The sequence below is a fragment of the Oncorhynchus masou genome, chromosome 24, assembly GCF_036934945.1.
Source record: "Oncorhynchus masou masou isolate Uvic2021 chromosome 24, UVic_Omas_1.1, whole genome shotgun sequence".
Classification (NCBI taxonomy): Eukaryota; Metazoa; Chordata; class Actinopteri; order Salmoniformes; family Salmonidae; genus Oncorhynchus; species Oncorhynchus masou.
In genome coordinates this window covers 9,892,675-9,906,220 of record NC_088235.1, presented here as the reverse complement: position 1 = coordinate 9,906,220, position 13,546 = coordinate 9,892,675, and the positions used below count along the sequence as shown (strand labels likewise).

The 13,546-nt window shown below is 47.2% G+C and overlaps 1 protein-coding gene across 1 annotated transcript in view; it reads right to left on the bottom strand.

Moving 5' to 3' along the window:
* Positions 1 to 13,546, bottom strand: part of LOC135513383 (dedicator of cytokinesis protein 1-like) — a 1,066,221-nt gene that overhangs the window by 86,572 nt on the left and 966,103 nt on the right. The window contains 2 exon segments of the mRNA XM_064936309.1: positions 6,287 to 6,435; positions 11,714 to 11,772. Coding sequence (XP_064792381.1) covers positions 6,287 to 6,435; positions 11,714 to 11,772 — 208 coding nt within the window.

Genomic DNA, 13,546 nt, shown 5'->3' with positions numbered 1-13,546 from the left:
ATAGACGATCGCTCTGGAAGAAGAGAGACGACTCGCTCTGGAGGAAGAGAGAAGGATCGCTCTGGAGGAAGAGAGGAAGAGAGACGGATCGCTCTGGAAGAAGAGAGACGGCTCGCTCTGGAGGGAGAGAGACGGATCGCTCTGGAGGAAGAGAGACGGATCACTCTGGAGGAAGAGAGATGGCTCGCTCTGGAGGAAGAGAGACAGAAGAGAGACGGATCGCTCTGGAGGAAGAGAGACAGAAGAGAGACGGATCGCTCTGGAGGAAGAGAGACAATCGCTCTGGAGGAAGATAGACGATCGCTCTGGAAGAAGAGAGACGACTCGCTCTGGAGGAAGAGAGAAGGATCGCTCTGGAGGAAGAGAGGAAGAGAGACGGATCGCTCTGGAGGAAGAGAGACGGGTCGCTCTGGAGGAAGAGAGACGGATCGCTCTGGAGGAAGAGAGACATATCGCTCTGGAGGAAGAGAGACGGCTTGCTCTGGAGGAAGAGAGACGGCTCGCTCTGGAGGAAGAGAGACGGATCGCTCTGGAGGAAGAGAGACGGATCGCTCTGGAGGAAGAGAGACGGCTCGCTCTGGAGGAAGAGAGACAGAAGAGAGACGGATCGCTCTGGAGGAAGAGAGACAGATCACTCTGGAGGAAGAGAGACGGATCGCACTGGGGGAAGAGAGACATATCGCTCTGGAGGAAGAGAGACGGATCGCTCTGGAGGAAGAGAGAAGGATCGCTCAGGAGGAAGAGAGACGACTTGCTCTGGAGGAAGAGAGACGGATCGCTCTGAAGGAAGAGAGACAGAAGAGAGACGGATTGCTCTGGAGGAAGAGAGGAAGAGAGACGGATCGCTCTAGAGGAAGAGAGACGGATCGCTCTAGAGGAAGAGAGACCTATCACTCTGGAGGAAGAGAGACAATCGCTCTGGAGGAAGATAGACGATCGCTCTGGAAGAAGAGAGACGACTCGCTCTGGAGGAAGAGAGACGGATCGCTCTGGAGGAAGAGAGACGGATCGCTCTGGAAGAAGAGAGACGGATCGCTCTGGAGGAAGAGAGACGACTCGCTCTGGAGGAAGAGAGAAGGATTGCTCTGGAGGAAGAGAGACGGATCGCTCTGGAGGAAGAGAGACGGCTCGCTCTGGAGGAAGAGAGACGGATCGCTCTGGAGGAAGAGAGGAAGAGAGACGGATCGCTCTGGAGGAAGAGAGGAAGAGAGACGGATTGCTCTGGAGGAAGAGAGACGGATCGCTCTGGAGGAAGAGAGACAGATCGCTCTGGAGGAAGAGAGACAGATCGCTCTGGAGGAAGAGAGACAGAAGAGAGACGGATTGCTCTGGAGGAAGAGAGGAGAGAGACGGATCGCTCTAGAGGAAGAGAGACGGATCGCTCTAGAGGAAGAGAGACCTATCACTCTGGAGGAAGAGAGACAATCGCTCTGGAGGAAGATAGACGATCGCTCTGGAAGAAGAGAGACGACTCGCTCTGGAGGAAGAGAGAAGGATCGCTCTGGAGGAAGAGAGGAAGAGAGACGGATTGCTCTGGAAGAAGAGAGACGGCTCGCTCTGGAGGGAGAGAGACGGATCGCTCTGGAGGAAGAGAGACGGATCGCTCTGGAGGAAGAGAGACGGCTCGCTCTGGAGGAAGAGAGACAGCTCGCTCTGGAGGAAGAGAGACAGAAGAGAGACGGATCGCTCTGGAGGAAGAGAGACAATCGCTCTGGAGGAAGATAGACGATCGCTCTGGAAGAAGAGAGACGACTCGCTCTGGAGGAAGAGAGAAGGATCGCTCTGGAGGAAGAGAGGAAGAGAGACGGATCGCTCTGGAGGAAGAGAGACGGGTCGCTCTGGAGGAAGAGAGACGGATCGCTCTGGAGGAAGAGAGACATATCGCTCTGGAGGAAGAGAGACAGAAGAGAGACGGATCGCTCTGGAGGAAGAGAGACAGAAGAGAGACGGCTTGCTCTGGAGGAAGAGAGACGGCTCGCTCTGGAGGAAGAGAGACGGATCGCTCTGGAGGAAGAGAGACGGATCGCTCTGGAGGAAGAGAGACTGCTCGCTCTGGAGGAAGAGAGACAGCTCGCTCTGGAGGAAGAGAGACAGAAGAGAGACGGATCGCTCTGGAGGAAGAGAGACAATCGCTCTGGAGGAAGATAGACGATCGCTCTGGAAGAAGAGAGACGACTCGCTCTGGAGGAAGAGAGAAGGATCGCTCTGGAGGAAGAGAGGAAGAGAGACGGATCGCTCTGGAGGAAGAGAGACGGGTCGCTCTGGAGGAAAGAGACGGATCGCTCTGGAGGAAGAGAGACATATCGCTCTGGAGGAAGAGAGACAGAAGAGAGACGGATCGCTCTGGAGGAAGAGAGACAGAAGAGAGACGGCTTGCTCTGGAGGAAGAGAGACGGCTCGCTCTGGAGGAAGAGAGACGGATCGCTCTGGAGGAAGAGAGACGGATCGCTCTGGAGGAAGAGAGACGGCTCGCTCTGGAGGAAGAGAGACAGAAGAGAGACGGATCGCTCTGGAGGAAGAGAGACAGATCACTCTGGAGGAAGAGAGACGGATCGCACTGGGGGAAGAGAGACATATCGCTCTGGAGGAAGAGAGATGGATCACTCTGGAGGAAGAGAGAAGGATCGCTCAGGAGGAAGAGAGACGACTTGCTCTGGAGGAAGAGAGAGATCGCTCTGAAGGAAGAGAGACAGAAGAGAGACGGATCGCTCTGGAGGAAGAGAGACAGATCGCTCTGGAGGAAGAGAGACGACTCGCTCGGGAGGAAGAGAGACAGAAGAGAGACGGATCGCTCTGGAGGAAGAGAGACGACTCGCTCTGGAGGAAGAGAGACAGAAGAGAGGAGGATCGCTCTGGAGGAAGAGAGACAGATCGCTCTGGAGGAAGAGAGACGGATCACTCTGGAGGAAGAGAGACGGAGCGCTCTGGAGGAAGAGAGACGGCTCACTCTGGAGGAAGAGAGACGACTCGCTCTGGAGGAAGAGAGACGGATCGCTCTGGAGGAAGAGAGACGGATCACTCTAGAGGAAGAGAGACGGATCGCTCTGGAGGAAGAGAGACGGATCGCTCTGGAGGAAGAGAGACGGATCACTCTAGAGGAAGAGAGACGGATCGCTCAGGCTGCCTGACACTAACTGAATCACCAGGCCTCCCCTTCACTCCCAACTCTAACAGGCTGCCTGACACTAACTGAATTACCAGGCCTCCCCTTCACTCCCAACTCTAACAGGCTGCCTGACACTAACTGAATCACCAGGCCTCCCCTTCACTCCCAACTCTAACAGGCTGCCTGACACTAACTGAATTACCAGGCCCCCCCTTCACTCCCAACTCTAACAGGCTGCCTGACACTAACTGAATCACCAGGCCTCCCCTTCACTCCCAACTCTAACAGGCTGCCTGACACTAACTGAATCACCAGGCATCCCCTTCACTCCCAACTCTAACAGGCTGCCTGACACTAACTGAATTACCAGGCATCCCCTTCACTCCCAACTCTAACAGGCTGCCTGACACTAACTGAATCACCAGGCATCCCCTTCACTCCCAACTCTAACAGGCTGCCTGACACTAACTGAATCACCAGGCCTCCCCTTCACTCCCAACTCTAACAGGCTGCCTGACACTAACTGAATCACCAGGCCCCCCCTTCACTCCCAACTCTAACAGGCTGCCTGACACTAACTGAATTACCAGGCATCCCCTTCACTCCCAACTCTAACAGGCTGACTGACACTAACTGAATCACCAGGCCCCCTTCACTCCCAACTCTAACAGGCTGCCTGACACTAACTGAATTACCAGGCATCCCCTTCACTCCCAACTCTAACAGGCTGCCTGACACTAACTGAATCACCAGGCCTCCCCTTCACTCCCAACTTTAACAGGCTGCCTGACACTAACTGAATCACCAGGCATCCCCTTCACTCCCAACTCTAACAGGCTGACTGACACTAACTGAATCACCAGGCCCCCCTTCACTCCCAACTCTAACAGGCTGCCTGACACTAACTGAATTACCAGGCCCCCCTTCACTCCCAACTCTAACAGGCTGACTGACACTAACTGAATCACCAGGCCCCCCTTCACTCCCAACTCTAACAGGCTGCCTGACACTAACTGAATCACCAGGCCTCCCCTTCACTCCCAACTCTAACAGGCTGCCTGACACTAACTGAATTACCAGGCCTCCCCTTCACTCCCAACTCTAACAGGCTGACTGTCCCAGCTGGCACCCTATTCACTTTATCGTGCACTACTTTAGACCAGGACTATAGGGTAGTAGTGCACTACTTTAGACCAGGGTCTATAGGGTAGTAGTGCACTACTTTAGACCAGGGTTTATAGGGTAGTAGTGCACTACTTTAGACCAGGGTTTATAGGGTAGTAGTGCACTACTTTAGACCAGGGTTTATAGGGTAGTAGTGCACTACTTTAGACCAGGACTATAGGGTAGTAGTGCACTACTTTAGACCAGGACTATAGGGTAGTAGTGCACTACTTTAGACCAGGGTCTATAGGGTAGTAGTGCACTACTTTAGACCAGGACTATAGGGTAGTAGTGCACTACTTTAGACCAGGGTCTATAGGGTAGCAGTGCACTACTTTAGACCAGGACTATAGGGGAGTGGTGCACTACTTTAGACCAGGGTCTATAGGGTAGTAGTGCACTACTTTAGACCAGGACTATAGGGGAGTGGTGCACTACTTTAGACCAGGGCTTATAGGGTAGTAGTACACTACTTTAGACCAGGCTCTACACGGTAGTAGTGCACTACTTTAGACCAGGGTCTATAGGGTAGTAGTGCACTACTTTAGACCAGGGTCTATAGGGTAGTAGTGCACCACTTTAGACCAGGGTCTATAGGGTAGTAGTGCAATACTTTAGACCAGGGTCTATAGGGTAGTAGTGCACTACTTTAGACTAGGGTCTATAGGGTAGTAGTGCACTACTTTAGACCAGGATCTATAGGGTAGTAGTGCACTACTTTAGAACATGGTCTATAGGGTAGTAGTACACTACTTTAGACCAGGGCCTATAGGGTAGTAGTGCACTACTTTAGACCAGGGTCTATAGGGTAGTAGTGCACTACTTTAGACCAGGGTCTATAGGGTAGTAGTGCACTACTTTAGACCAGGGTCTATAGGGTAGTAGTGCACTACTTTAGACCAGGGTCTATAGGGTAGTAGTGCACTACTTTAGACCAGGACCTATAGGGTAGTAGGGCACTACTTTAGACCAGGACCTATAGGGTAGTAGTGCACTACTTTAGACCAGGATCTAAAGGGTACTTAGTAGTAGTCTGTACTTCTACACTGACTGGGAGGATCTGGGAGACAGACTGGGAGGATCTGGGAGACGGACTGGGAGGATCTGGGAGCCAGACTGGGAGGATCTGGGAGACTGACTGGGAGGATCTGGGAGCCAGACTGGGAGGATCTGGGAGACTGACTGGGAGGATCTGGGAGACAGACTGGGAGGATCTGGGAGACAGACTGGGAGGATCTGGGAGACAGACTGGGAGGATCTGGGAGACAGACTGGGAGGATCTGGGAGACAGACTGGGAGGATCTGGGAGACAGACTGGGAGGATCTGGGAGACAGACTGGGAGGATCTGGGAGATGAGTCAATTCAGAGCTGGAAACATTTAGCAACATTACGTTAGTCTCCTGGGAGGGTGAGGTTTTAGAGGATGTTACCACCGGTCCTTGACCTCTGTGCTCCTGCTCTTTGGGGTCAACGTGGGGTTATTGTAAACCTTTCTTGTAGAAACTTCTGATGTAAAAAGGGCTTTATCAATACATCTGATTGATTGGTAGATCTGACTGATTAATATACTGACTGACTGACTGACTGACTGACTGCCAGGCTGATTGACTGACTGACTGCCAGGCTGATTGACCGACAGACTGACTGATTGATGGACAGACTGACTGACTGATTGACCGACAGGCTGATTGACCGACAGACTGACTGGCTGATTGACTGGCTGATTGACCGACAGACTGACTGACTGACTGACTGATTGATGGACTAGCTGATTGACCGATTGATTGACAGGCTGATTGACCGACAGACTGACTGGCTGATTGACTGGCTGATTGATGGACTAGCTGATTGATGGACAGACTGACTGACTGATTGATGGACAGACTGACTGACTGATTGATGGACTAGCTGATTGATGGACAGACTGACTGACTGATTGATGGACAGACTGACTAGCTGATTGATGGACAGACTGACTAGCTGATTGATGGACAGACTGACTGACTGATACAGACCCGTTGGAAGCTGCATGTGAAGTGGAATTCACACTGCATCATGTCGAAGAAGATGGGGATGGTAGCTTTCCTCAGCTCGATCTCTGGGACCAGAGTCATCTCCAGGATGGGACCCACCATCTCTGGGATGAACTTGATCTTGTGTGGACCTGGGGAGAGATACAACTTCATCAAATATCTGAGCTCCTGCAGAGGCGGCAGGTGGTTAGAGCGTTGGGACGGTAACCAAAAGGTTGCTGGATCCAATCCCCCGAGCCTCCTGCAGAGGCGGCAGGTGGTTAGAGCGTTGGGACGGTAACCAAAAGGTTGCTGGATCCAATCCCCCGAGCCTCCTGCAGAGGCGGCAGGTGGTTAGAGCGTTGGGACGGTAACCAAAAGGTTGCTGGATCCAATCCCCCGAGCCTCCTGCAGAGGCGGCAGGTGGTTAGAGCATTGGGACGGTAACCAAAAGGTTGCTGGATCCAATCCCCCGAGCCTCCTGCAGAGGCGGCAGGCGGTTAGAGCGTTGGGCCGGTAACCAAAAGGTTGCTGGATCCAATCCCCCGAGCCTCCTGCAGAGGCGGCAGGTGGTTAGAGCGTTGGGACGGTAACCAAAAGGTTGCTAGATCCAATCCCCCGAGCCTCCTGCAGAGGCGGCAGGTGGTTAGAGCGTTGGGACGGTAACCAAAAGGTTGCTGGATCCAATCCCCCGAGCTGACGAGGTACAAATCTGTCGTTCTGCCCTTGAACAAGGCAGTTAACCCCACTGTTCCTAGACCGTCATTGAAAATAATAATTTGTTCTTAACTGACGGGCCGAGTTAAATAAAGTTAACCACAAATGGTAGAGCACGGGACTTACAACGCCATGATAATGGGTTGAATTCCCAGGACCACCCACACACACATTTAACAAAAGAGTCTGCTAAATGCCATATATTATATAATGATATATAACCTGAGGATGAATACAGAGATGAGGGAATAATGAACAAACGGTCAATAGATGAGGGTACATTTAAAGGGGACCAGGCCATAGATAAAGCAGAAATACAAAGCGTGGTCCTCTGTAACTCAAGCTGGTTGAGCATGGAGGCACTTACAACGCCAGGACCGTGGGGTTCACTTCCTGCTGGGTTCCCAGCAAATATTTTATTATTATGATAGATGACAGAAGAGATGCATGAATAAAAGGGACTAATAATTATTAATATGCTTATTGATTAATTATTGGTGAGTAATATGCTTATTGATTAATTATTGGTGCGTAATATGCTTATTGATTAATTATTGGTGCGTAATATGCTTATTGATTAATTATTGGTGAGTAATATGCTCATTGATTCATTATTGGTGAGTAAAATGCTTATTGATTCATTATTGGTGAGTAAAATGCTTATTGATTAATTATTGGTGAGTAATATGCTTATCGATTAATTATTGGTGAGTAATATGCTTATTGATTAATTATTGGTGAGTAATATAACACTATGTGGATGAATAAATAATAACATGAATATAACTCATATTGATAATAGATTGATCTTCGTAAGACCTGGGGACACATTAATACACAGATGATTAAATAATTAAACACATTAAACTAAATGACGATCAGTTCCTGGTGAGATACTTAGATAATACAGAAATACACGAATGAGGAAATAGTTAAACAAATCAACTAATAGCATTAATAAACAATTCCTGGTGAGATGGTACAGTATGTTAAATTGTCCTGGTGTAAACCCCTGGAGGAAACTACTAGAGGGGCCCCCCAAGGGCATACACATGTATCTGGTGAGATGGTACAGTATGTTGGTGTAAACAACTAGAGGAAACTACTAGAGCCCCCCCCCCCCCAGGGCATAAACATGTATCTGGTGAGATGGTACAGTATGTAACCCCCCCCAGGGCATAAACACGTATCTGGTGAGATGGTACAGTATGTAACCCCCCCCCCCAGGGCATAAACACGTATCTGGTGAGATGGTACAGTATGTAACCCCCCCCCAGGGCATAAACATGTATCTGGTGAGATGGTACAGTATGTAACCCCCCCCCCAGGGCATAAACATGTATCTGGTGAGATGGTACAGTATGTAACAGTATGTAACCCATAGACATGTATCTGTCGTTCCTCCAGTGTCTTTTCAGTGTTCATCAGCGTTTTGATTGACATTCAGAAGATGAGAGGTGATTTTTCTGAGAAAAACATCAGGTCCAAAACCAGAATTATGAAAACACTGGTTGTGGGAATCAATACGACACCACGGAACAGAGTTGTGATGAAGACAGAGAGAGCAGGAGAGACATAGAAAAGCAGAGACTGATTACCTATATGAAGGAACAGAGTTGTGATGAAGACAGAGAGAGCAGGAGAGACATAGAAAAGCAGAGACTGATTACCTATATGAAGGAACAGAGTTGTGATGAAGACAGAGAGAGCAGGAGAGACATAGAAAAGCAGAGACTGATTACCTATTTGAAGGAACAGAGTTGTGATGAAGACAGAGAGAGCATGAGAGAAATAGAAAAGCAGAGACTGATTACCTATTTGAAGGAACAGAGTTGTGATGAAGACAGAGAGAGCATGAGAGAAATAGAAAAGCAGAGACTGATTACCTATTTGAAGGAACAGAGTTGTGATGAAGACAGAGAGAGCATGAGAGAAATAGAAAAGCAGAGACTGATTACCTATTTGAAGGAACAGAGTTGTGATGAAGACAGAGAGAGCATGAGAGAAATAGAAAAGCAGAGACTGATTACCTATTTGAAGGAACAGAGTTGTAATGAAGACAGAGAGAGCATGAGAGAAATAGAAAAGCAGAGACTGATTACCTATTTGAAGGAACAGAGTTGTGATGAAGACAGAGAGAGCATGAGAGAAATAGAAAAGCAGAGACTGATTACCTATGAAGGAACAGAGTTGTGATGAAGACAGAGAGAGCATGAGAGAAATAGAAAAGCAGAGACTGATTACCTATTTGAAGGAACAGAGTTGTGATGAAGACAGAGAGAGCATGAGAGAAATAGAAAAGCAGAGACTGATTACCTATTTGAAGGAACATAGTTGTAATGAAGACAGAGAGAGCATGAGAGAAATAGAAAAGCAGAGACTGATTACCTATTTGAAGGAACAGAGTTGTAATGAAGACAGAGAGAGCATGAGAGAAATAGAAAAGCAGAGACTGATTACCTATTTGAAGGAACAGAGTTGTAATGAAGACAGAGAGCGCATGAGAGCAATAGAAAAGCAGAGACTGATTACCTATTTGAAGGAACAGAACAGGCCTATTCAAACTAACACCTCGTCATTCTCTGACTCCTTTGTGACGTCTCTGCTGTAGTTCTGCTTCCACAACAACATGAAGCCAATTAATCCATGATCCGACCCTCTATCCTTAGTCCTTCTTGTTTTCACTAACAACCTGGTAACCCATGATCCGACCCTCTATCCTTAGTCCTTCCTGTTTTCACTAACAACCTGGTAACCCATGATCCGACCCTCTGTCCTTAGTCCTTCCTGTTTTCACTAACAACTTGGTAACCCATGATCCGACCCTCTATTCTTAGTCCTAACAACCTGGTAACCCATGATCCGACCCTCTATTCTTAGTCCTTCCTGTGTTCACTAACAACCTGGTAACCCATGATCTGACCCTCTATTCTCTGTCCTTCCTGTTTTCACTAACAACCTGGTAACCCATGATCTGACCCTCTATTCTCTGTCCTTCCTGTTTTCACTAACAACCTGGTAACCCATGATCCGACCCTCTGTCCTTAGTCCTTCCTGTTTTCACTAACAACCTGGTAACCCATGATCCGACCCGCTGTTCTTAGTCCTAACAACCTGTTAACCCATGATCCGACCCTCTATTCTTAGTCCTAACAACCTGGTAACCCTGGTAACGACTCCAGACAAATTCCCAGATGGACCCGGATACAAACATAACACTTAGGAAATATCCCACTTCAACATGTGCCATTGACCTTCTAATAGTGACTGTACGACACTTGCAGGGATCTGTGAATGAAGGCACGTGAAGTTGAATGTATATGGAACAAAAATGAATTGGATTAAATATACATTGTGAAAATATGTTTTTTTTTTGCAACATGGTTCAATGAGTGATGAAGATATGGAGAAAACACCTGTCTCTGGATTACATCATCAAACTAAGGGCAATCGTGGCATGGCATCAGGGAGACGCGTCCATCAGGCATGATGATGTATACAGGAAAGATAGTCTAGCGTTAACTAGCTACATTTTCAGAAATTACACATTTCTAATTTAGACAGAAAGTGGTTTCATTTCAAGCTAAAGTGTACTGTTAGCTAGCTAGCTAACATTGAACCTGGTTGGTTAGCTCCCAGCGCTGTGGCTTTGTTGGCACTGTTCATTGCTGTTTAACTAACGTTAGCTGGCTGGCTCATTAGCTAATGTTACGTGACATGTGTACAACATCCATTGAGTGTGCTCTCCGTGATCGAAACGAGATGGGTGGGGCTAAAGCTTAAGAGGGTGTGAACGATGTTGAATGGGTGTAGACAAAGAGGAGCTCTTCACTAGATACCAAAACATTCAAAGGCCATTTTCTCAAAAAGTGAGTTTACAAGTTCATAAACTTTCAAAGGAATTTTTTTTCTTCCCATTTTTTACTCAAATGCAGTGTATGGTATACACATTTGTAGCTCTGAGGCTCTACTTTTATCCAATGTAAAAAAGATATATGATACAGTCATTATTTCAACTGGCTAGCCAGCTAACGTAATGTTAGATATCCAGCTAACTTAAAATTTCTACAGCTAAATTAACGTTTCTACAGCTAACTTAACGTTAGCTAGCTAGATAGCACGCTAGAAACCAAACCAGAAATGGTTTAGAAAGTTGCTTTTAGTTGCCTGGTTTGCTAGATTGACATTATATAAATACAGTTTTAAACGGATGGGTTTATTGGTATTAAAATACACCTGTTATGCTATTCTGGACCACCAGGGTGCTGATGTCATGCAGCCTGTCGTTTTTTTGTGTTTATACTTTTTCACAACGATAAAGACAAGTTTAATGTTCATGATGTCACTGCCACAACTGTTTACAGACATGTTGATATATGTAGTATAAACCAGCCTATAGTCTAAAAATATTTTGATTGTTTACTAAACGGCCAGTACTCACACTGTTTAGCACATGGCCTCACATGTGAAAGAAGAGCTCTCCAGTAGTAGTACCAAAACATTCAAGGGCTATTTTCTCAAAAGTGGGGTTACAAGTTTATCAACTTTATCCAACATGGTTATCAATTACTTTCCAATTGTTCCTCAATAGTAGTGTTACGATCTACCATTTTCAAGCTCTGAGTCTCTACTTTTAAAAAACACCGAATGGAGCCGGTCGGTCACATACGTTAGTTGAATACATATGAATAACATGAAATAGATGATTCATACCTAGATTATACCACATGTCTCTGATCTCAAAGCCGATCTGTCTCCTCATGTCCTGGTACCTGAAACACACAGAAACACACATGCATTTACATACACTGATGCCAACCACTGTCCTGTACTAGTGGTCCAACATGGTTAACTGTCCTGTACTAGTGGTCCAACATGGTTAACTGTCCTGTACTAGTGGTCCAACATGGTTAACTGTCCTGTACTAGTGGTCCAACATGGTTAACTGTCCTGTACTAGTGCTCCAACATGGTTAACTGTCCTGTACTAGTGGTCCAACATGGTTAACTGTCCTGTACTAGTGGTCCAACATGGTTAACTGTCCTGTACTAGTGACCAGTCCAATGTGGTTAACTGTCCTGTACTAGTGACCAGTCCAACATGGTTAACTGTCCTGTACTAGTGGTCAAACAATGGTTAACTGTCCTGTACTAGTGGTCCAACATGGTTAACTGTCCTGTACTAGTGGTCCAACATGGTTAACTGTCCTGTACTAGTGACCAGTCCAACATGGTTAACTGTCCTGTACTAGTGGTCCAACATGGTTAACTGTCCTGTACTAGTGACCAGTCCAACATGGTTAACTGTCCTGTACTAGTGACCAGTCCAACATGGTTAACTGTCCTGTACTAGTGACCAGTCCAACATGGTTAACTGTCCTGTACTAGTGGTCCAACATGGTTAACTGTCATGTACTAGTGGTCCAACATGGTTAACTGTCCTGTACTAGTGACCAGTCCAACATGGTTAACTGTCCTGTACTAGTGGTCCAACATGGTTAACTGTCCTGTACTAGTGGTCCAACATGGTTAACTGTCCTGTACTAGTGGTCGAACATGGTTAACTGTCCTGTACTAGTGACCAGTCTAACATGGTTAACTGTCCTGTACTAGTGACCAGTCCAACATGGTTAACTGTCCTGTACTAGTGACCAGTCCAACATGGTTAACTGTCCTGTACTAGTGGTCCAACATGGTTAACTGTCATGTACTAGTGGTCCAACATGGTTAACTGTCCTGTACTAGTGACCAGTCCAACATGGTTAACTGTCCTGTACTAGTGGTCCAACATGGTTAACTGTCCTGTACTAGTGGTCCAACATGGTTAACTGTCCTGTACTAGTGGTCCAACATGGTTAACTGTCCTGTACTAGTGGTCCAACATGGTTAACTGTCCTGTACTAGTGGTCCAACATGGTTAACTGTCCTGTACTAGTGACCAGTCCAACATGGTTAACTGTCCTGTACTAGTGACCAGTCCAACATGGTTAACTGTCCTGTACTAGTGACCAGTCCAACATGGTTAACTGTCCTGTACTAGTGGTCCAACATGGTTAACTGTCCTGTACTAGTGGTCCAACATGGTTAACTGTCATGTACTAGTGGTCCAACATGGTTAACTGTCCTGTACTAGTGACCAGTCCAACATGGTTAACTGTCCTGTACTAGTGGTCCAACATGGTTAACTGTCCTGTACTAGTGGTCCAACATGGTTAACTGTCCTGTACTAGTGACCAGTCTAACATGGTTAACTGTCCTGTACTAGTGGTCCAACATGGTTAACTGTCCTATACTAGTGGTCCAACATGGTTAACTGTCCTGTACTAGTGGTCCAACATGGTTAACTGTCCTGTACTAGTGGTCCAACATGGTTAACTGTCCTGTACTAGTGGTCCAACATGGTAAACTGTCCTGTACTATTGACCAGTCCAACATGGTTAACTGTCCTGTACTAGTGGTCCAACATGGTTAACTGTCATGTACTAGTGATCCAACATGGTTAACTGTCCTGTACTAGTGACCAGTCCAACATGGTTAACTGTCCTGT